This window comes from Hibiscus syriacus, unplaced genomic scaffold, assembly GCF_006381635.1.
Source record: "Hibiscus syriacus cultivar Baekdansim isolate YM2019G1 unplaced genomic scaffold, ASM638163v2 tig00110045_pilon, whole genome shotgun sequence".
Lineage (NCBI taxonomy): Eukaryota > Viridiplantae > Streptophyta > Magnoliopsida > Malvales > Malvaceae > Hibiscus > Hibiscus syriacus.
The window spans coordinates 334,391-356,731 of NW_024062575.1; the positions used below are offsets into that span (position 1 = coordinate 334,391).

Below are 22,341 nucleotides of genomic sequence, written 5' to 3' on the forward strand. Positions count from 1 at the left end.
TAAGGCTCTGAAATCTGATATCGCCTTACGGCTCAAGGCGTCAGTCACTACATTAGTCTTCCCTATATGATATTCTATCTCAAAATCATAGTCCTTTATAAGCTCCAACCAGCGACGCTGTCTCAAATTCAATTCTTTATGAGTAAGCAGATACTTTAGACTCTTATGATCAATATAGATATAACACTTTTCTCCGTAGAGGTAGTGTCTTCAGATCTTTAAAGAAAAAACCACGACAGCTAACTCCAGATCGTGAGTAGGATAGTTACGCTCATGCGGTTTTAATTGACGTGAAGCATGAGCGACAACCTTCTCATCTTGCATCAAAACACATCCTAATCCAGAGTGAGAAGCATCATTGTAGACAGAAAAATCTTTTCCAGATTCAGGCTGAATCAGCATTGGGGCTTGAGTTAGAACAATCTTTAGTTTCTTAAAGCTAGCTTGTTGATTCTTAGACCAGATAAATGGAACATCTTTCCTCAATAGTTTCGTCAGATGAGCTGCAATAAGGGAGAACCCCTCAACAAAACGACGGTAGTAACCAACTAAGCCCAAGAAACTACGAATCTCTGAGACATTTATGGGTTGCTTCCAGTTTATGATAGCCTCAACTTTGCTCGGATCCACCCGAATACCATGAGCAAAAACGATATGTCAAAGAAAAGTCACTTCGCTGAGCTAGAATTCACACTTGCTCAACTTAGCGAATAACTTATTTTCCCTTAGAGTCTATAGAACAATCCTTAAATGCTCATCATGTTCTACTTCAGTTCGAGAATACACCAGTATGTCATCGATGAATACAACTACAAACTGGTCCAAATAAGGTCAGAACACCCGATGCATCAGATCCACAAAAGCAGTAGGGGCATTAGTTAACCCGAATGACATTACTAGAAACTAGTAATGGCCATACCGAGTATGAAAAACAATCTTCAAAATATCAGAATCTTTCACTTTAAGTTGGTAATAACCAGATCTCAAGTCTATCTTTCAAAAGATAGAAGTCCCTCGAAATTGGTCAAATAGATCATCGATCCTGGGCAGAGGATATTTGTTTTTAACCGTGAGCTTGTTCAGTTTCCTATAATCAATACAGAGTCTCAGTGTCCCATCTTTCTTCTTGACAAAAAGAACTGGGGCTCCCCACGGTGATACACTGGGTCGAATAAATCCCCTATCCAACCACTCCTGAAGTTAGACTTTCAGTTCCTTAAGCTCCTTTGGGGCTATACGATAAGGAGCCATTGAAACCGGGTGAAACTAGAACAAACTTCAATCTCAAACTCAACTTCCCTATCCGGCGGTAATCCAGGCAACTCTTCAGGAAAAACATCGAAAAATTCCTTGACAATTCGGATGCCTTCAATATCAGATTGAGAACTTCTAGTGTCCAAAATATAAGCAAGAAACACCTCGGACTTCCTGGTCATCTTCTCAGCTACCAAAGCAGACACAATATTCGTCAGAATTCCACGACGTTCCCCGATCATTACAATATTTCGGTTATCTAGGGTCTTTAAAACAACTCTCCTGGTCTTACAATCGAGAATGAATTGATGTTTGTCCAACTAATCTATGTCGAGAATCAAATCAAACTCTTCTAAAGGTAACTCTATCAGGTCGGCCAAAAAAATCTCCCATTGATCTTTATAGGACACTATCTAAAAATACGATCCAACACTATGAACTTGCCTAAGGAACTTTGAACAATCACCAAATTCTCATTATTCTCAATAGGAATATTCAGACCCTCAGAAATGGAATGTGATACATACGAATTGGTAGAAATACTATCAAACAATACAAAGTAGGGAACTGAATGAATAGTAATAGTACCTGCAATCACATTAGGCCCATCGCGATCCTGTCGAAGTCTAGTAGTGTAAACCAATGCAGGCTGTATGACCTCAGATCTAACTAGACCTCTACTCTGAGATGCTCGACCTCTACTAGTCGATCCTAATGCTCTGCCCTGACTACGACTCTCTGTTGGAGTCTGAATAATACCATGAGTACTAGTGAAAGTACTAACTTGTGTCTGAACTGTAGTAGCTGGCCCTGGACAATCCCTCATGAAATGGTCACCAGAACCACATCTAAAATATGTACCCAATTTCTTCCAGCATTCCCCAGGATGACGTTTCCCACAATAATCACATGGTAACAAAGGTTGCGACCCAGAAGAACTACCATGTTTAGAAGGTATAACAGCTGAAGAACTCGATGCCACAAGCCTGACACTCGCACCGCCTCTCTGAAATGACTCACCCCTACCTCTCTTGCTGGGGTGTGCAGAAGAATCAACAGAACCAGAAGGCCTCTTGAATCAGTCTTGAGTCAATCTCTATCTTTCATGCGCTCCATACCCAATCGCTCTATCTCCTCAGCAGTCTTAGCTATCTCAACCAATGCATCAAAATTCCTCTCTCGATGGATAGCAACTCGACTCCTGATTTCATACCTGAGTCCATTCTTGAACCTCAAGCATCAATCTGTCTCAGTGTCAACAAGTCCATGAGCATAGAGGCTCAATCGGATGAACTCAACCTCATAGTCCATAACAGACATATTACCCTGCTCCAGATTCTGAAATTCCTGGCGTCGCTCCTGCAGATATCTTTCTCCGATGTAGCGACTCTAGAAACGTGTCTTAAAAAGATCCCATGTTAACTGATTCTTCAGAATACTACAAGAAATCGATTGCCACCATCTGAAGCTCTCTTTCTTCAATATAGTTAGGGTTCCCTTTAATTTCTACTCAGGTCTCAGATCAATCTTATCTATAACTCTCTCTGTATCCTCCAGCCAATACTCAACATCAGTCGGAGGTCCACCAATAATACCCTTGAATGAAACTACACCAGCAACGACCAAAGAATTTGAAATCTCAATTGCATTCATATTACTAAGGATTCTGGCAGCTATCTGAGACATACGAAAGACAACTCTATTAATGACATCTTCATTCATGTCAGTATCCTCATCTTCAGTGATGGGAGGGTCTCTCACAGGAGTAATCAGATCATCATGAGAAATGGTCGGATCTACTTGCGGAACAGGAGGATCACGTGGTGACATCGGATCGTCTATCGTAACAGAAGGTCGAACGACTCACCCTCGACCACGGCCACGTCCTGTCCTACGACTACTAACAACACTTATCGTTGGATCTATAAGGCTCTACAGAAAGAATTTAAAATATATGTCAGACTAGCATCAGGGATCTCGAATAAAAATAATTCATAAAATAAGGTGACACGTTTTTGAAAATATCAAAATTCTTAAAAATCCAGAGTTTAGGACTCATCCACAATCCGAGTGTTTAAAACCGAAAGCTCTGATACCACCAAATGTAACCCCCTAGACCCGACCTGAACGTTAGACCCAAACCTAAGCAGTCACATGTCTTATTCAGAGATTCTTTTTATATTTAAAACAACTTATAAAACATTAAAGGTAATACAGAACAAAATAATGATAATACGATTATATCCAAAACGATAGCAAAATACATGTCACCAAATACAATTGAAAAATATATAGGGATATACGTTCGTACAAGTAAAAGTAGTTGATCTCTTCTAATGCCAAATTTGCTAGTTTACGGTCTGCTGCTATCTGAAAAGGGTAAAATTTACAAAATGAGTTAAAAAGCCCAGTGTGCTCCATATAGTGTAAAAAATAAACATACATATAGAATATTTCAAAAAAATTGATTTATCAAACATGTTCTAAAAACATGAACACTATTCACATATAATCACTCCGATCAATAGAATGTGTAGGTTCTCCAGAACCATACACCCACCTGCACACCAATAAGGACTTACCCTGAGCATAAAGCCGAGGAGTCTGCGGTAATATCTGCCCCATCTTATCACTCTGATCAGCAAAATGTATAGGTTCCCCAGAACCATACACCCACCTGCACACCAGTAAGGTCTTACCCTGAGCACACATCAAAGGAGCCTAAAATAATTCCTTCAATAATACCCCCAATGACAGTAATAAACATGTATGTATTGGAGTGAAACGATAATTAACCCATATTCAGAAATCAGGTACAAAACATCTTAACCAAGAATTATATCGGAAATATACAGTAAATCAAATATCAAATAAACAGTATTCCGGACATCATATATTATCTCACAAAAATATTTAGTAACCTCAGAAATGTAAAACAATTCAGATGGATAATTTAAAACAGTAAGGTAACACCGTCAGGAAGCACACCTGTAGCAGTCTGAAAAATCAGATAGGAAAACCTACTACTGGGTCTGTCGCTCATGCTCTGTAGCAGCGCTAGATTATACGAATCGGAAAAATCCATATTGGAATCCTAATATAAATAATCTTAATCTTTATTTAAATAATTTACGGAAACCTACAGGTAATTCTCGTAATACGCGGCTCGGGCTGAGCTGACGAACGGACAACTCCGGACCTAATTGATCCTCGCTCAGGTGAAACACGAGTATCTTCATAAAATACCTTATTGAATTTATTCCATAACCATATCTCAAATAAATAATCAAAAATGCTAAAAAAAAACTAAGCAATATTGGGTTAACAAGCTCGATTCGGGGATTTCAAGTTAGAATTTGGCAAAATGGACTTCAGAATCAGATTCAGGATGTCGAAAAACATAAAATGTGACATTTCAAAAATTTGAATTTTTGGTCAAAGTCAACGGATTTGACTGACGATAACGGACCCCAAAAAAGGATTCAAAACGTTAAAAAATGTCAAGATAGATATACCCGAAAAAATTCAACGGTCGTTTAATGACCGGTCAACGTCGGTCAAAGTTCTGCTCAAAGATGGTCAACGATCAACGATTTTACACAAATATCACCCTAATAGAAATTAATTACATATTAAACACCATTTTAAAAATATTTACAAAACTAACACCCAAGGTTTTTATACATTTCACAAGTCGGGTCAACGGGTCGGGTCGGACCGGTCAAACCGATCAAAACTGCACTAAACAAATTTTCCAAGCTCCCCCACGCACAGTGGGGGCGCGTGCGCCGGTCTCTGGGGTCCTAAAAATCACGGAAACTTTTTTAAAAATTATTTTAAGTGATTTTAAGGAACTTACTAAGCTCGGTTCAAAATTTTGAACGGTGGAGAGCTCGATTCCAACAAATCCGAAACTTTGATCGCTTCACCTCCCTCACGCGCCGTTGCCGCTGAAAACAAGGAGGACACCGACGAATTCGAAATGACACAAGGAACACGATGGTGCGGGAGGTGTCAAAAACAGAGCAACGATCGAAGATGAATTGAAGATTTTCTCGTCGTTGGTGCTTAAAAAAATGTCAAAACTTTGAATCGAAATTCACGGCGTTTGACAATGTTTCACTTCAATTGATTTAAGGGGGTTTTTCATCGCTCGATGACGAATACGATATTGGTTTCAAATTGACGATCAGAGGCCGGACGGTGTCGGAATCGGATTTGGAAGTTGGACGTTGGAGGAGAAAATTTGAGTTTCATTTATGATTTCGGAAACGAAAGAAACGCATATAATGAGTTTCTGTCGACACTATTTGGGTAAATTCAGGGATTGGTCCCTAAATTTTTTTCACTTCTAAAATAGCCTACAAGTTTTGAAATTTTTTAATTTAATCCCCAATTTGCCAAATTGCTTAATTATAATTTTTTCCCATTTTTCCGGGTTGTTACAGTTTGGGATTATCTTTACGTTTCAAACGGATTTTTAGACTAAAAATACCTCCATAAACATTCTCAAACGGGGCTACGGTACTCTTCAGCAATTATTATAGTCTTCCTTGCCATGCTAATGTTGGAATGCTTAGCCGGATTTTGGGGTTGGCCGAGAATTATCAGAAAGCTTCATATTTGCAACCTATTTTTATGTTCTGGAGAGTAATACCATCAAATGCAACAAACATCGAATCATTCGATTATAGAATGCCGTCCGGTTCAAGAGCCGAATATAAGCTATTCCTCATCCGATATCATCTTCATATTGTGCTCATCTTCAGCTATACAACTCATCTGTACATCGAAAAGTCTTCAACGAGCCCCATTGCAATTGCATGAGAGAACGTCACAACATCTGAAGCCAAGTCTCTGGTGTCTGTATCAGTATTCCCGGTTTAATCAACCATGCCATTCTCCAAGCATTGTACAAAAGTGTGCTTACATTTGTTTTTCCATATGTAAAATTGTGTTTACACTCGGATCCGTCTTGGCAGTAACTGCTGATCTCGTAATGGTTACGACCGACATCCGAAAGCATTATTGTGTAAAAATCGGCATCTCGTTTTGCTGATCTCACTTGGTCGCTTCATTGATCAATTTTAATTGAAATTTAATTGCAAAAAAAAAATGGCGTGACCAAAGTACAGAACAATAATAGTTGAGTGAGTAATGTCGTAGTTTATCCAGTTTTCCATGATGCAGATAGTATTATAGCTCCCGAGTCCCGACGTCTCCCTTGTTCTGTTTTTCCTCCTCTCCCAAGCAAACTCGAATAAGAGAACCATAACTCGTTTCATTCCAACTCAGTAGCTCACTCGATCGACTCACCAATGGACGCGCAAGAAGGAAATCAGCAGTCACAGCAACTCATTCTCGGTCACAACGTCTTCCTCCTCAAGCACCCAGATGTAGCTGACATCGAGAAGGTCCGCCTCAAGGACGAAGTCCTCAACGTGGTCAAATCAAATGGTAACTCACCCGATTGATCTCATCTCCTATTTCCGAGTCAATTATTTAGGTTCAACTCTAACACCGATGTTTCGCGTGTTTTCTTCATGGTTGTGGCGGTTGTAGAAATGACTCCATATTATGAAACCCTAGTTGCTGATAAAGTGGTGGAGCTGGATCAGAGCGTTTTGGGCTCGATGCTTGCCAAAAATGAAGACGAGATTAAGAAGCTCGACGAGAAGTGAGATTTTATTTAGCTTTCTTCAAATTTTATTATTCTGTTTGCTTACTGATTACTTAAGATTGATCGGAAATTTATCATAGTTTTTAGGTTTTCTGGTTTAATTGTTAATCGGAAGTATTTCATTTGGGTTTTTGGCTCACACTGTTAATTAGGAATTTTCCATTTGTCTGATAACGAGAATATATTGTAGTGTTTTAGCCTAAAGAAATTTAGGAGAAAGGTACTAATTCTTAGTGCATTAATGTTTACGAGAATTGAGAGTTAATCATAGTGTTGTGGGGGGATTGGCTGTCATTTAATTTCCTTGCCTTTGATTGAACATTTTTGTTTAAGAACTGTTAGACAGCCAAAAATACATAATCAACTAAATCTAAGCAGTTTTTCAACACTTTGATCCCCTCTTTAAAAAGGAAAGAAACACTTTTCGATGACAGATGAATTGTTGTTGTAGGCTTTTAATCATGTTTAACCGAAGTCTGTCTTTTCGCATTGTAGGATTGCTGATGCTGAAGAAAACTTGGGTGAAAGTGAAGTTCGAGAAGCTCATTTAGCTAAATCCTTGTATTACATTCGGATAGGTGAAAAGGTAATAATTAATTGTAGTTTATTGCTCTTAAAGAAGGTGATGTCTGGTCGTATAATTACACCTGAATGCTATATTTTTCATCTTGACTTATACCTGTCTCAACTCTCGAGTCTAGGAGAAAGCGTTGGAGCAATTGAAGGTGACGGAAACCAAGACGGTTGCCGTTGGGCAAAAGATGGACTTGGTGTTCTATACATTGCAGATTGGTTTTTTCTACATGGATTTTGATCTTATTTCCAAAAGCATTGATAAAGCGAAAAAGTATGTAATCATATTGATTAATAATATCAATTAATTCTAACATTTTGCTGAGCTTGAGATGTATGCCTTTTAACTTGTTGCTCCTATTTTGATGCCAGTTTATTTGAAGAAGGCGGTGACTGGGAGAGGAAGAACCGTTTGAAGGTGTACGAAGGCTTATATTGCATGGCCACTCGGAATTTTAAGAAGGCAACGAATCTATTTTTGGATTCCATTTCAACCTTCACTACTTATGAGCTTTTCCCTTACGAGACATTCATATTTTACACTGTGCTTACAAGCATCATATCCTTGGATAGAGTTTCCCTTAAACAAAAGGTATTTTCTTCCAAGTTTTTCTTCAATATTGTTGTCCTATTACTTGTATTACTTGCTATTTGGGCCAAGGCAAAGTTACTGATGGCTAACTGTTATAGGTCGTTGATGCTCCTGAGATTTTGACTGTCATCGGAAAAATACCGTGCCTTTCCGAATTTTTAAATTCTCTTTATGATTGTCGGTACAAATCATTCTTCTTAGCATTCGGTATGTATTGCTATGGAACAATATCCATGCTAGTCCCACTGCTTTCTTAACATTCGATAAAGCTATAATTCCTTTCACTGATCAATTTGTTTCGAATTGAATTATAACAGCTGGCCTGACAGAGCAGATAAAATTGGACCGTTATTTGCATCCGCATTTTCGATTTTACATGAGGGAGGTCAGAACTGTTGTTTACTCTCAGTTTCTCGAATCCTACAAGAGTGTTACCATTGAAGCCATGGCAAAGGCTTTTGGAGTGTCGGTTGAATTCATTGATCTGTAAGTGATCACGTCCAATGATGGTTTTATACACTTTTTTCTCCATTTCATATAATTTGTGTTCAAATCTATATTAATTTGAATATTCAATTTTCTTTAAATTCTCGTATGCAACCCCAGTCCCATGCTCGAGTATTACATTGCCTGCCCTGGGATTGATTGTTTTAAATCGCTTCATGATTCCAGGGAGCTATCGCGTTTTATTGCAGCAGGAAAGCTTCACTGCAAGATCGACAAGGTTGCCGGTGTTCTTGAAACTAACCGCCCCGATGCGAAGAATGCACTCTACCAGGCAACCATTAAGCAAGGAGACTTCTTGTTGAATCGTATCCAGAAGTTGTCTCGTGTTATCGATCTATGATTCAGTTAAGCATTTCTTATGAATTAGGAATGGACAACCATCATTTTGAAGTTTCAAACAAATCCGGGAACATCCGATTCTTGCCTCTTTCTCTTGGTTCCTTTTAAGGCCAATGAATGCTATGATACTGAAGTTACCAAAGTTTCAAATTAGGCGTGTTTTCTGTTGTGTTCGTATGATCTGCATCTCTGATGATTCAGGCTGTGGACGAGTTTGATTCTAGATTAAAAATCGAGCCGAGTTCACTCAATCAGGTTATTAGTAAAAATATAAGCTTGATTTTGAATTCAATTATTTGAGCTGGACTTCGAGATTTTACAGTATTAATAAGAGAATTTTCAATTAGGCTCACATTTATTTGGCAGTAAAATTCAATTTTTCAGTTAAGCGAATAGGTAAAAATAAAATAATCAAGTAATTTGATAATTTTAGTTTTCTTATTCCTTTTGTTCTTCTTTTATTTTAATTTCATCTTTTTCGAAAATAGATTTTTATTTCTAATTTAACATCTAGTTTTCTAATTTCTTTTTTATTTTAAGTTTTTTTATTGATTTTAAATCGAATGTTCCTCTATTATTATAAAATATCTATGTAATTATAACTTTTATTTTAACATCTCTCAACTTTATATTTTATTTAATATAATATTTTAGTTATAATGTTTATAAATTATTTTTTTACAATCAATATTTTAGTTCTTTTATACTCCTATCAATATTTTTATTTTCAAAATACCTTGAAACAACATTTGAAATCAAGATCTTTAACATTGGATTAAACTAGTCCATAATTAGGGAAGCAAGATCGAATCGATTTGGTGGGTAAAATTACATCATTAGAGAAAATGGAGGATTGTTTACTGAAAAAAAGAGAGGAAAAATCCAAAGACAAGCCCCGAAGCCACTAGGCAGATGAAAGGTAGAAATCCACAAAGCTAAAGCTAGCGGTCGTTGTTTCTTCACCATTTGCATTACATATTCTTCACTTACACTCCGTTACTTTCGATACCCAAATCTTACTCTCCGACACAATATATCTTCATCATTCTTATCTTTATACAAATGGTTTCTCTTTTTCTCTGAAACTCTTTCACACTCTACTACTCTCTCCCTCTGTTCCACCCTTTCTAAATGGTCCAACGTTGAGAAACTAAACACGCTGCTGAATTCTTCTTCTTCTTTTACATTTATACAATTATTAAGGCCAAAAAGTGGGTAAGAAAATGAATGGCATGGCTTCTCGTTTTGACTTCAAAGAGATTCAGGACAAGGTTTCTCTTCATTTGAGGCCATGGCATCGCTCATTTCAATTCTGGGTTCGAGCTGCTGATATTTATACAGGCTACAAGGTCCCTCTTTTACTCTCATCCCTCTCGCTCTACACTTACTCATATGTCCTTTGTTGGGTTTTCTTTATTCCTTAATCTGGCTGAAATTTGGTTGATGGGTAATTATTTGAAAGGCGTTTCAAGTTCGAGTGAGTTTTGTGAAGGATGTTCAAAAACAACATGCAATGTGGGAAAGACAGCATGAGCTTGCTGCTGACAAGATTTATGCTATGTGTTCTGACCTCGGTGGGTTCTTCCTTAAGGTACTTAAATTCAGCCTTCAGTTTCCATTTCCTTTTAATATCAATTGGTGTTTCCCCCCCTTGTCACTTACCTTGAATCAGTGTTACTCAGAGTGGATTTTGGAAACGGGTAATTATGTTCGGATTTTGCTTAAGTTCTTTCATGTAATTAGATATTCCTTGGACAGTCACATCTCCATGCTCATGTCTGAAACTATGTTGGCAAATTGAAGAGTGATGACTTGAGTTTTGTTGTGAAAAATTGTTCAATTCAATGTTTTGTCTTTTTTACTTTTTAGTTTCTTTTCTGTTTGGTTATCTTATTGATTGCTTCTTTTGTTGATTTTGTCTATTCTTAGCTCTTGGAAAACTATAAAGTCTTTTCTTGTGTTCTTTCAGTTCATTCAAGGGATGTTCTGCACCTATTTGATTATGTTCCCTTTTGCGTCTTGAAACCCTGTTTTACTTTCACACTTTTGTTTTCACTTGTTCCCCAATCATAGAGTGATTTAGAGTATCTCCATATTTTATTGAAAATCCGTTAATTGCTTGTTGGATGCTTTGCTCCTAGGTTGCTCAAATTATTGGGAAACCAGACCTAGCCCCAGCTGCGTGGGTGAGAAAGCTTGTTACTCTGTGTGATCAAGCCCCTGCAACACCATTTGATGCTGTTCAACTTGTTTTAGAGAAGGAGTTGGGTCGAAGAATAGGCGAGGTTTTTGAAAAGTTTGACGTAAATCCTCTTGGTTCGGCTTCAATTGCGCAGGTACTACTTTCCATTTCTTTACATAGCTCGAAATTCTGAATGAGTTGGCTGGGAAGGGTATGTTTTCAACTTTGCAGCTTTTTGATGATTAGAACGGATAAAGAACAGATATTTTCATTAATTAAGCTTAACACTTGCCAAAATATGACAGGCTATTACACAATTTAGCTTTAATGACACCGTTTTGATAATTTTGTTTATTATTATTTTTAAGTATTTGACTTAATTCGTACTGGTAGGATATTGCTTATGAGAATCCTATGGAATATACCTAATATGTTTTCATCTCTGAATTAGGTTCATCGAGCAAGACTCAAAGGTGATGTGGAAGATGTTGTTGTGAAGGTAAGTCCTGTTTACGATGATATTATAGCCTGAAGTCGAAGGTAAGTCCGTGAGATTATAACTTTAAAGTTTATGGCAGGTGCAACATCCTGGAGTCCAAGATCTGATGATGACTGACATCCGTAACTTGCAAGCATTTGCATTGTACATGCAAAAGACAGATATCAAATTTGATCTGTATTCTGTTACCAAGGAAATGGAAAAACAGGTGTCAGTATTTACATTAATATTCCTTTCAAAGCACATCTATCCTTGTTTTCCAATTTCTTCTGTTGCTGGGTCTTCTTCACTTTTTTTACTTTCTTTCCAGTGTTAAGTAATTAATAACAATGGCTAGGAGAAAGTTTGATGAATGATGGGTCTGGTTTTCAGTAATAAATAAGGGACCATCATACTAGAGGGGAAAAAATAACAGTTATCACCCTGAAGGGCTTTTAGAGTTGATTCATCTCATTATTCAATTTGTAATTAATCATTTTTAATCACCAGAATGTAATTCTATTCGCATTGCTTAGCTTATTGACTTAAGTCATTTCAAAATTTGGTGTGATGTCAAGTTAGTACATCTGGTCTACTTGTATATTCCAAATAATACTTGATTTAGTGAATATCATTGGTTTTATTCATTCTTGCATGATTGTTTTGTTCAGAATCTACTATCTGATGAAAAATGCAACTTATTCATGGTAAAACTTTTAATGAAATTTATAATCATTTTAGACAGTTGTTCTCGAGCCTTTAAGTTGGTATAATCTATTTGTTGGTTTGACTTGTGCTTTATTTACTTCTTAGATTACGTAAATTAAGAGTACATGATTTGCGTTTCATTGTTCTTTTTGGATGTTGTTATTTATTGATCCTTTGTGCTATTCAAGATTGGGTATGAATTTGACTTTCTAAGAGAAGCCAATGCTATGGATAGAATTCACCGTTTCTTATACGAGAACAACAGAAAATCTCCAGTTCAGGTTCCGAGAGTGCTCAAGGATTTGGTTACAAGGCAAGTTCTTGTTGTTATCTTCTTATAATGACAGATTTGAATGATAGATCAGTAACTCTGCATCTTGCTTGTAGAGGTTTGTCCTAGCTGTGTTTTGAGTATGCATATGCCATTGCATTTGGGTCTACATTGCTTTGTGTTAGGACTTTGCGTTGAGGTTTACATATATAGCATTTGGGTCCGATCCACGTGATGCCTCTTATTTGTAATGATATCACCTCAGCATTTAGCATTTACTGTTAGCAGTTGCTCCTATTTCTTATGCATATGTTTATCATTTCACCATGATTGTACCATATCTTACCGATGGTAAGACAGAGATTCAACCATCATATCTCTTTAACCATATATTCGTCCTCTTTGCTAAAAATGGCTGTCCCTTTTTCCCATATGTATGGGGTAAGGGGGAGGTAAGATAGTAGGCTACCCCCAACACCAGGTTTAACATATTGTCTTTTTCTAGATGGCGGATGCTTTTTATGCTGTTTATCATCATGAACATATTTTACTGCTTTATTACTGATCCTGGCATTTTCGTAATGTGAAATTTATCTGTTTAAATAGGAGGGTCATAGTGATGGAATATATTGATGGAATACCGATCTTGAATCTCGGGGATGAAATGGCTAAAAGAGGGATAAATCCTGGTGGTAAGATGGCAGCAGCAGCAAAGAAGTAAGCATCTAGACTTCCCAAAAGACTGTAGCGTTGTCCTATTCCTTACCTCAAGGGATATTACTTTCCTGCTATTTATTCTTCTTTTCCGTTTAAGGTTGAAATGAAGTAATAAGTTTCCACTTAACCAATATTGTATTTCCTCCAAAATCTTATATCAGACCAATCCCTTTTTCTTTCCTTTATCATCCCTATGGTTATTGCTTAATACTTTTCTTCTCCTTAGTGTTCTGTTATGTTCTCTATTAATACTTTGACTCTTTATCACTTTGGGTTTCCTATGCTATGTTTACTCGAACTTAGGTATGAGTTTTGGACATGGATATTGTGTCCAACATGGGTATTTTCCCTTTTTTCCCAAGATTTTCATATATTGGGATGCTACTTAGAGAATCATAGTGTTGTACCTTTCTCCATATATGTGCCAACACAAACTTGTTTCTCCGTTTCACTTCAGCTTTGGTTTTTTTCTCTCCGGAATTTTTAATAAAGGGATTAAAAGAACGATTGTCATGAATGCAGGAACATACTTAAGAGTTTAACTCTAGCATATGGACAGATGATACTAAAGAGTGGTTTCTTCCACGCAGATCCCCATCCCGGGAATATATTGATATGTAAAGGTTCAGAGGCAAGTAGACTGTCACAGTTTTTCTTTTTTAATTCTATTATAGCCATTTTTGCCATTATGTATTCGTATATATTCTGCCATATAGCTTACTTGTTTAACCTGTTTACCTTTTGTCCACATGCTAGGTTGCCTTACTGGACTACGGGCAAGTGAAGGATCTGCCGAACCAGTTGCGGCTTGGATATGCTAATTTGGTTCTTGCCGTCGCTGATAATGATCCTGTAAAAGCAAAGGAAAGCTATAGGTAAACTTGTGAGTTTCTATTTGTGCTTCTAGTAACCTTTCAATTCAAAATTCAGTTGGTTGGCATGTCGCTTCGACTTTTTATTTTTCTTGAAGTAACCATATTCAGCACATGAAAAAATTTAGAAAAAACTGAACATATCCATTTTAGACACATCCCTAGACTAACATCTGAATTCATGTAACATAGGTACTCTTGTTTTGAATAGAATAAGAATAATAGGCAATTTTTAGAAGCTATGTTGCTCGGACTTTTTGTTGTTCTGGAATTACTAGTGTTTGGCACTGGTTTCTGACACATGGATATGGGGATGTGACCTTCAAGGATCCCCAAATACATGGTAAAATTTCAAGTCCGAATAACATAGTTTAGAAGTACTTCCGACATTTGTGTCTAATGCATATCCAGATATGAGTGGCAATATGATCATCCATGAAAAACTTAGAACCTAATCATGAAGGACACTTCACTCAAGTCCTAGTAACATGGTTAATACTTAATAATTGCATTGGTTTGAAATAACTATTCTAACAATTCGCAATTACCAAGCGGGATCTATAATGACATCTTGTCTTTTCTTAGGGAACTCGGCATAGGTACTGTAAGCAATTGTGAGGACGAGCAACAGGAACTGTTTCGCCTGGCTCAAACAATGTTTGATACAAAACTACCTCCAGGAGTGAAAATGCTCCAACCATTCTCCGAAGATTCTTCAATAAAAAAAATCGGTGTACAGGTAAGGGGTTACAGAGAACAGTTTAATCACACCAATTTCCCAACTGTCCCCAAAAGCACGATTTTCAGTTTGATCTTATTGTCGAAACTCCGAATAAACCTACATTCAAGTTGTTTTTCTGGGCTATGGCAGTCTTTCCCCGAGGAACTTTTTTCAGTTCTTCGTACCATACATCTTCTGAGAGGACTCAGTGTTGGTCTTGGAATAAACTACTCGTGTGCAGAACAGTGGAGGCCTATTGCAGAAGAGGCATTGTATAATGCTGGAAAGTTGGAAGGTATCTTTTCGAACCCTAAGCTAAAGATTAATGCAGCATTTTGCACAAAGGAACGCCTCTCGGGGTCTAAATCTTTTCATTAAACCCGTCATTTGCAGTATTGAACTGTGTTCCAATATAATGTTAGTTTTATCTGTTCGTGCTTTAGGGGTGCGAAAGCCTGGTTATTGGAGAAGATTTTTTCGGAGAAATTGATTGGCACTTGAAAGAAAGGTAGGCTTAAATCAGTCTATTGTACATCAAGCTTGTTTGTGAAGTGATCATCTGTAAGAAATCCGGCTTCTTTCAGAGTCAAAGAAGGTAGGCCTAAACCCGTCTGGTTTGCTGTGTATTATGTATATGCATAGAGAGATTCCAAGCTAGTTTATGGACTGTTTCTTCTTCGAAATTCCATTCACTTGTAGAACATGCATTCATTCTTGTTTATGGTCACAGAATATACATTCATTTGTGATTTTTATGCAGCTTTTGTACTCCCTGGCTGTGAGTTTTAGGCTGCTGGTATGGATATGTTGTACGCTTCCTTCTTCGTATATTTAGATTATAAAATATTCTCAATGCATGAGGGTACCAAGATTTAGATTAATAAGATATTTTTAATACGATTATAATGTCATGAAGTTCATAAACATAATACAAATTATTAACGAATTGATATGTCTATGACATCATGTGAGTCTAACATTAATGATTAAAATATTATTTTTTAAAATTTGATGATCCAAATAAGAATAAATTATCTAAAATAAAATTAGGTGAATTATGCAATTAGTACCTAAACTATTAATTTTGATCTGTTTTAGTGTCTAAATTTTTAAGTTTTTTCAAAACTGTATATAACGTTTAGTTTTTGTTTCATGTTAGTATCCGTCATTAAAAGCTTAACGCGTTTAGTATCTAAATTGTCAATTTTGGTCTAGTTTAGTACTTAACTTTTGAATTTTTTTTATAAAGTTAAATGTTAAATTTTGAACGAGTATTAAAATGAAACAAAAATTAAAATTTAGGTATATTTTGAAAAAAAGAGTGAAAGTTTAGATATTAAAATAGATTAAAAATAATAATTTAGGTACTAAACATGTAATTTACCCAGTAAAATATAAGAAAAGAAAAGGCTAACTTAACGGGAGTGGGTGGGTCAGCCATGGAGAAAAGCTTGAACCGGAAGCCCAAAAGAAGTGGAAAGAGTACGAGATACGCTTCCCGCTTTTTCAATTTATGGCGCCAGACAATCCAAAGCTCCCTTTCTTCGTCCGTTTCCGCCATCCTCAAATACCTTAAGATCCTTGTTTCGAAACAAAGCTATTTTTGGGCGAAAATAGTATCTCTAACACAGAGATGTTTGGAAGAGTAAGAGCATCGCCGTCACTTGACAGCTCCGCGAGTCCCCCTTCCAAGATCATCAAACACGATTCTCTTTCCATCTACGGTATTTCTCAATTTTCTTCTTCAAAATTTCACGAATCCATTCAGATCAAACATTAACTTTGCTTTCCTTTTATTTTTCATTTGTAACCTACAGAGACTACACTCATGAAGCTTAAACTGGGTTGTCAGTTCCACCCAATTTCGCCGGTGGATTTAACCGATTGCCATTCCGGAACTATTCCCGTGGCTTGTGAAGAAATGCATTCCGGTGATGAATCTATGGTAATCGATACAGATTGTTCAAGCGATTGCCAATCCACAGGCGATTCTAAATTGATTTCTCTGCAGCGGAGCAATTGTACGTCAAATATTCACTTGTTTTCCAGATTTAACTCCCGTCAACGCACTCCAACAATCAGTGATGAAACTCTAATGATGGACATCAATGCTTCAGCGAGTTCGTTTCAATCTTTGAGCAGAGCAAAAGAAGGGAACCATGAATCTACCACACACAATGGGAGTACTATCACATGATTCAATGGGTTCTTGCATTGGTATTTAAGCATGCAAATTTGTTACTCCAAATGCTTCCAATTAGATTTACTATTTTCTTACTCATGCCATTACATATATAATTTTAAAATTTAATATTGATAAAAATATTTTCTTATAAAATTTTATATTAACTAGGATGACAAATGGGTGAGTCAGGGTGGATACCCCCTCCCATATCCCTATACTCACACAATATTTTCAAATTTACCACTCGTCCACCACCTATAATGGACAAAATTTTTTAAATCTACATATGCCTACACAAATACATTCTCAAATTTATCCTCACACCCACGTTTATTAAAGAAAACATAATAATATTTGGTTAAATTATAACTTATATCTTATACAATATTAAGATTTATAAATTAGTTTTTAAAATTATACTTAAATTCATAATTATCTAAAATTTAATAGGTATTTAGTGGGTGGGCAGATACCGGGCGTGCGGGGTGGGTAAGATCTCAAACTCATCACCCGTCCACTACCAGCGACGGGTATCACTTTTTAAATCCACACCCGTCCACTATTTATTAAAATTATACCTATTTTTGTCTCAATTGAAACGGATACGGTGCGAAATCTACGAAATTGTACCCGTTTGCCATTCCTAACATTAACTATATACTAAATACCAAATTATATTAAATTTACATTCAATTTGTGTCGAAACATAAAAAGCACAGAATTATCAAACTAATTGACCCAATCGGTTGAATTGAAAATGGAAAATTCATTTGAAACAACCTTTGCTTCAATCTTTTAACAACGAAATTCACATCTTTTGAGTCCGACATGAAATTGTTTTGTTATTCGTACACAAATTGCAGCTCTAGTATTGCAATTACATCTTAAATGGATACTTTGGCATTGAAAATATGATATCAGACGGTAACTTACTGAGTGCTTTGCCTCCGTCAACAGTATGCTTAAAGATCACTCCATTAACCATGGTGCTTGAGCAGGTGTCCACTCACATAACTCGCCTTCTTTGAACCAAAGAGCTATACATGGAAACAGATAAAAAGTAACGTCTAAATAAACGGATACAAAATTGAACTACTTGGACCTTCCATTCTTGATACAAATGGTTGGTTTAATACTGTTATAGTGTTAAGAGGAACCCACCGGTTTCACGCTTGCCATTCTCAGGGCTGTCACTACCATGGATGACATTCCTGCACACATGTTAGTTATCAGAATATTTACAGCAAATTGAAGTCGAGGAATTAGTTAGAGAAACAGAAAACAGGGCAGATAGAGGCTAACCTTCCTGTTTGAACTGCAAGATCTCCTCTTATGGTGCCAGGCTCAGCCTGGAGAGGATTGGTAGATCCAATCAACTTGCGTGCGGAAGCGACAACACCGACACCCTCCCATACCTTGAAAACATCAAATAGTTATCAGATTTCTCAATCAAACTGGGAACTTACGATATGGGAAGAAATTCGATGAAATCATACCATACACACAACTGGTCCTGAAGTAATGTAGTCAATCAGTGTAGGGTAGAATGACTTGGCCTTGAGATCCTTGTAATGTTCCTATGACCATCATAACACCAATAATGTATATTATTAATAAGCTCCAAAGCATAGAACAAAGCACTTCTAGTGGCTAAATCATTGTCGAGCCAAGCTCAATTAATCGATAGATGACGACATTAGATTTCTTAGTGTAAACCAAAACAGCAAACATGAAATATCAACCCAACAGCAAACATGAAATATCAACCCAACAGCAAACTTACAAACCTCAGCCAATTCTTTGGGGCATTGAAAGAGCTTCAAGCCGGTCAATTTAAACCCTTTCCTTTCAAACCTCGAAATAACTTCTCCAACCTAAATAAGAAAAATAAAACTCAGCACCAAAATTACCAAAATTCCAATATAAACAATTCCCTTTTTTGGGTACTAAAATTAAATTCGACAAGAATCACAAGATTAGACACGACACGATCACCTAGCACACATTTTTATTAACTAAATCATGATACAAAATATAATCGTACAAGCAAAACAGCACGATTATAAGGATGGCTCAAAATTTATATAATACAAATTAGCATATCAAAACTTAATTGAAATATGGTAAACTACCCAGGGACAACACCAATGCATAATTTATCAAGTCTACTGCAAATACTTCCACATGAACTAATATATATAGCAAATAAGTGTAACATGGTACAATACACACAACAGGAAGACACGTTTACTGAAAATGCCTGCACATACAGTCATAAACCAGTATAAAACAAACGGTTTAAGACTAAAAATGGGTAACTTAAGCAACTCAAAAACCAGAAATACTTATGGAGTACAAGATTTAAACAAAAATAAAATTGGAAGCAAATCTTACAAGGCCACGTTGCACGCCATCAGGTTTAACCATGATGTAACTTTGTTCAACTTGTTCCTGAAGCCAAAACCAAAGAATTAAACAAAAAAACAACAATATAAACTTCAAAATTTCAAAAAATTAAAAGAAATAGGCAGTCCAGTTAAAGCAAGATAAATTAGAATCGAACCAATGAAGCGACCAAGTGAGGAAGGAAGATTCTATGAGTGGATTTACTAGCACGGAATTTGGTGTAAGCGAAAGGGGATTTTGTGAAAATATTGATTTGGTTGTGGAATGCTGCTAAGTGGCTCGCCCTAAGGTTGTTGCGAGAGGCGTAGGATAAGCAGGTGGCGCTGCTTTGCTTCGCCGCCGCTGATGTGGTAAGGGAAGGGGATAATGTTACTGCTTCCATCTTTTTCTTTCCTTTCCCTCGGTTTCCCCACACGAGCCTAAATTATAGTACCTTTTACAAAGCCCAAGTTACCGAATTTGGATATTTAATTATTGTTAAAAAATACCAATAAAGTCCTTAATTTTAATATACTGCCCTTTAAAATAAACAGAACAATATAACTTTAAAATTAAATAACTGAAAATAATAGATGCTGTCGTTTATTTTCTTTTTACCTATTTATTCTTATTATTTTTTAAATCAAAATCAAATAAAAGAAGGGTAAACTATGGGTGGTTTTTTTTATGTTTTTGGTTTATTTGATTTTAGTTAGAGGTGAATAAAACTAGACTCGAAAAAGCAATTTTTTACTTAACTCGATTTGAAAAAACTCGACTCGAGTTGAGTTCAGATTGTAATTTTATAAACTCGACTCGACTCGAAAAAATTTCAAATTCAAATCGAGTTGTAAAATACAACTCGAATAACTCAAAATATTTAGTAATTAGGAGATTAGTTATCAAGTTTAAGTCGAAGTTTGAATTGAGTCCCTCGACTTTATATAATATATGTAAATCACATAAATATGAAAAAATAAAAAAAATGTATATATATATATATATATGTTATATATGATTATAAAATATCATTTAAATTAGAATTAAATAATTTTATAATTTTATAAATATTTATAATTAAATTTAATTAGAAACTAAAAATTTCAACTTAACTCGACTCGAAAAAATTTCAAATCAAATCCGAGTTATAAAGTCAACTCGAATAACTTAAAATTTTTTGACTGAACTCGATCGAACGCTCACCCCTAATTTTGGTCATCTGTTTAAAGAGAAAAAGTGATTTTAGTCTCTTATGTTATGAATCTATTTAATTTTAGTCCCTCAGTCTTTTACTCATTAATGAAATTCTAAATTAGAAATTGAAAAATAAAACAAAAACAACCTAAGTGACCTAGGTATAGCACACGTGGGTGAGAGTTGTCTACGAACACCATCTCCAAACTTTTCCATTATTGTGGACCAAGTATTTGTTTGTATAAGGACAATGGTTTGTTTCCCTTTTGTTGCTTTTGTTTTACATGCATGGACAAAGCCATATATATATATATATATATATATATATTTCTGAAAAAAGACTGCTTTATATTACTAGCCATGAATGACATCAGTTATAAGAACATTTGAAAGACAAGGAGGATAATCATAAACATAATAACTAGGACTGCAAAGAGTTAAAGCAAACTGTGGTAAGGAGTGGGCAGCATTATTAGCGGATCGCCGAATCGGATGAAGAGTAACATGTCGATGAATCGGTAACAATTGCCTAGCTTCAGCAAGATGGAGTGCAGTAACAGATGGATCACCTTGGGAGGAGAGTAGCTGTTGAACCACCGTCGATGCATCACTTTCAATTCGGGTGGCTGAATGTGAAAATTCTAATGCAAGATGGATACCTTGTGTGATAGCCTGGCATTCCACTGTAGCCGCATCGCAAGGGCAGTTAAGAGGAATAGCATGAGCAGCAAGCACCATCCCATGATGATCTCGGGCAATAAGACCAACAGCTGGAGTTCCAAAGTTAATCGGGAAAAAACGGTCTACATTAATAGTGATCTCTTGTACACGTGGCTTATGCCACCGCTCAGAATGAGTTAACTGCGGCATGAACGACGCATCTGTAATCCCCTTTGATGCCAAAAAAGCAGAACACAATGACCGACTGGACATGACCACTCTCCAAGCTGAAATCATTCGCCCTTCGTGGAGGAAAGTGTTTCGACGATACCAGACTGACCATAGCAGAACCAACAAAAGTGAGAAGCGATGGAGAGGCATCTGCTGATAACAAGAGAATAACAAGTTTCCATTGGACGGTGCATGAAACTGAACTGATGAGAACCCACCCCATGGCAAGGATACCAGCCACAGTATCACAGTGACACAAAGCATGTAGGGCAGATTCAAGCTCGTCGTGACAAAAGCAGCACCCACCTTCATCTAGTCCCGCCTGAGCTAGGCGAGAGCCCGTGGGAGGCGCATCTCGAACCACACGCCATCCAAAAAATTTGACTTTTGGAGGAACTGGTAATCTGGCCAAGATGAGCCATATTTGAATAAGCAGTTGTTATGTATTAATGTAGAATAGCATATAAGTGTCTTTAGATGAAGTTGAAGCTAAAACCAAATAGAGTAAAAGAAACAATCAGATTGAAGATTTAACTAAGCCTGCAAACGAGAGGGGTTCAAAATCGAGTAGCTAAGACTTTTGGTTGAAAGAAGCTCATTATTCTTCTAGCATGATCAACTTGCATGCATGAGAGTTCCATGTCCACGAGGAGACAGAGACAGATGATGACAATCGATTTAAAAAATAAGTACAACTGAGCATAACTTGAGACCAAAATCGCATATGCAGTGGTGAAGCTTGTGCTGGAAGAGTAAGAGCAGTTTTCAAAATATGCACGTGTTGACGCTCAA

At 36.5% G+C, this 22,341-nt stretch overlaps 4 protein-coding genes across 4 annotated transcripts; 3 read left to right on the forward strand and 1 right to left on the reverse strand.

Annotated features, from left to right (window-relative positions):
* Positions 1-6,467: 6,467 nt before the first annotated feature.
* On the forward strand, positions 6,468-9,002 carry LOC120213962 (26S proteasome non-ATPase regulatory subunit 6 homolog). Its single transcript, XM_039211992.1, has 8 exons — positions 6,468-6,711; positions 6,817-6,931; positions 7,430-7,520; positions 7,636-7,781; positions 7,880-8,099; positions 8,198-8,306; positions 8,417-8,585; positions 8,772-9,002. Exons 1-8 carry the CDS (start codon positions 6,573-6,575, stop codon positions 8,944-8,946), a joined length of 1,164 nt encoding a protein of 387 aa, XP_039067923.1. The 5' UTR covers positions 6,468-6,572; the 3' UTR covers positions 8,947-9,002.
* A 987-nt stretch (positions 9,003-9,989) lies between these two features.
* Positions 9,990-15,410, forward strand: LOC120213961 (aarF domain-containing protein kinase 1-like). The gene is made up of 12 exons (XM_039211991.1): positions 9,990-10,294; positions 10,408-10,536; positions 11,087-11,281; positions 11,579-11,626; positions 11,706-11,834; positions 12,502-12,626; positions 13,191-13,301; positions 13,824-13,932; positions 14,058-14,176; positions 14,759-14,912; positions 15,045-15,191; positions 15,339-15,410. Exons 1-12 carry the CDS (start codon positions 10,169-10,171, stop codon positions 15,393-15,395), a joined length of 1,449 nt encoding a protein of 482 aa, XP_039067922.1. The 5' UTR covers positions 9,990-10,168; the 3' UTR covers positions 15,396-15,410.
* A 948-nt stretch (positions 15,411-16,358) lies between these two features.
* Positions 16,359-17,170, forward strand: LOC120213964. Its single transcript, XM_039211994.1, has 2 exons — positions 16,359-16,618; positions 16,712-17,170. The coding sequence occupies exons 1-2, from the start codon at positions 16,528-16,530 to the stop codon at positions 17,089-17,091; spliced, it is 471 nt and encodes a 156-aa protein (XP_039067925.1). The 5' UTR covers positions 16,359-16,527; the 3' UTR covers positions 17,092-17,170.
* Positions 17,171-17,865: 695 nt separating this feature from the next.
* LOC120213963 (nucleoside diphosphate kinase 2, chloroplastic-like) lies at positions 17,866-19,906 on the reverse strand. The gene is made up of 7 exons (XM_039211993.1): positions 19,643-19,906; positions 19,474-19,530; positions 18,867-18,953; positions 18,576-18,656; positions 18,382-18,494; positions 18,241-18,290; positions 17,866-18,116 (listed from the first exon to the last, which is right to left on the reverse strand). Exons 1-7 carry the CDS (start codon positions 19,865-19,867, stop codon positions 18,049-18,051), a joined length of 681 nt encoding a protein of 226 aa, XP_039067924.1. The 5' UTR covers positions 19,868-19,906; the 3' UTR covers positions 17,866-18,048.
* Between the last annotated feature and the right edge of the window lie 2,435 nt (positions 19,907-22,341).

Bases quoted from the DNA above. Each gene is read 5' to 3' on its own strand.
- LOC120213962 (XM_039211992.1), top strand. From the start codon at position 6,573: ATGGACGCGCAAGAAGGAAATCAGCAGTCACAGCAACTCATTCTCGGT. The intron at 7,521-7,635 runs GTAATAATTAAT...TCTCGAGTCTAG, and splicing joins ACATTCGGATAGGTGAAAAG to GAGAAAGCGTTGGAGCAATT. The intron at 8,586-8,771 runs GTAAGTGATCAC...TCATGATTCCAG, and splicing joins TCGGTTGAATTCATTGATCT to GGAGCTATCGCGTTTTATTG.
- LOC120213964 (XM_039211994.1), top strand. From the start codon at position 16,528: ATGTTTGGAAGAGTAAGAGCATCGCCGTCACTTGACAGCTCCGCGAGT. The intron at 16,619-16,711 runs GTATTTCTCAAT...TGTAACCTACAG, and splicing joins CGATTCTCTTTCCATCTACG to AGACTACACTCATGAAGCTT.
- LOC120213961 (XM_039211991.1), top strand. From the start codon at position 10,169: ATGAATGGCATGGCTTCTCGTTTTGACTTCAAAGAGATTCAGGACAAG. The intron at 10,295-10,407 runs GTCCCTCTTTTA...ATTATTTGAAAG, and splicing joins ATATTTATACAGGCTACAAG to GCGTTTCAAGTTCGAGTGAG. The intron at 12,627-13,190 runs GCAAGTTCTTGT...CTGTTTAAATAG, and splicing joins CTCAAGGATTTGGTTACAAG to GAGGGTCATAGTGATGGAAT.
- LOC120213963 (XM_039211993.1), bottom strand. From the start codon at position 19,867: ATGGAAGCAGTAACATTATCCCCTTCCCTTACCACATCAGCGGCGGCG. The intron at 19,531-19,642 runs GTTCGATTCTAA...TTTTGGCTTCAG, and splicing joins CTCACTTGGTCGCTTCATTG to GAACAAGTTGAACAAAGTTA. The intron at 18,954-19,473 runs GTAAGATTTGCT...TTTCTTATTTAG, and splicing joins ATGGCGTGCAACGTGGCCTT to GTTGGAGAAGTTATTTCGAG.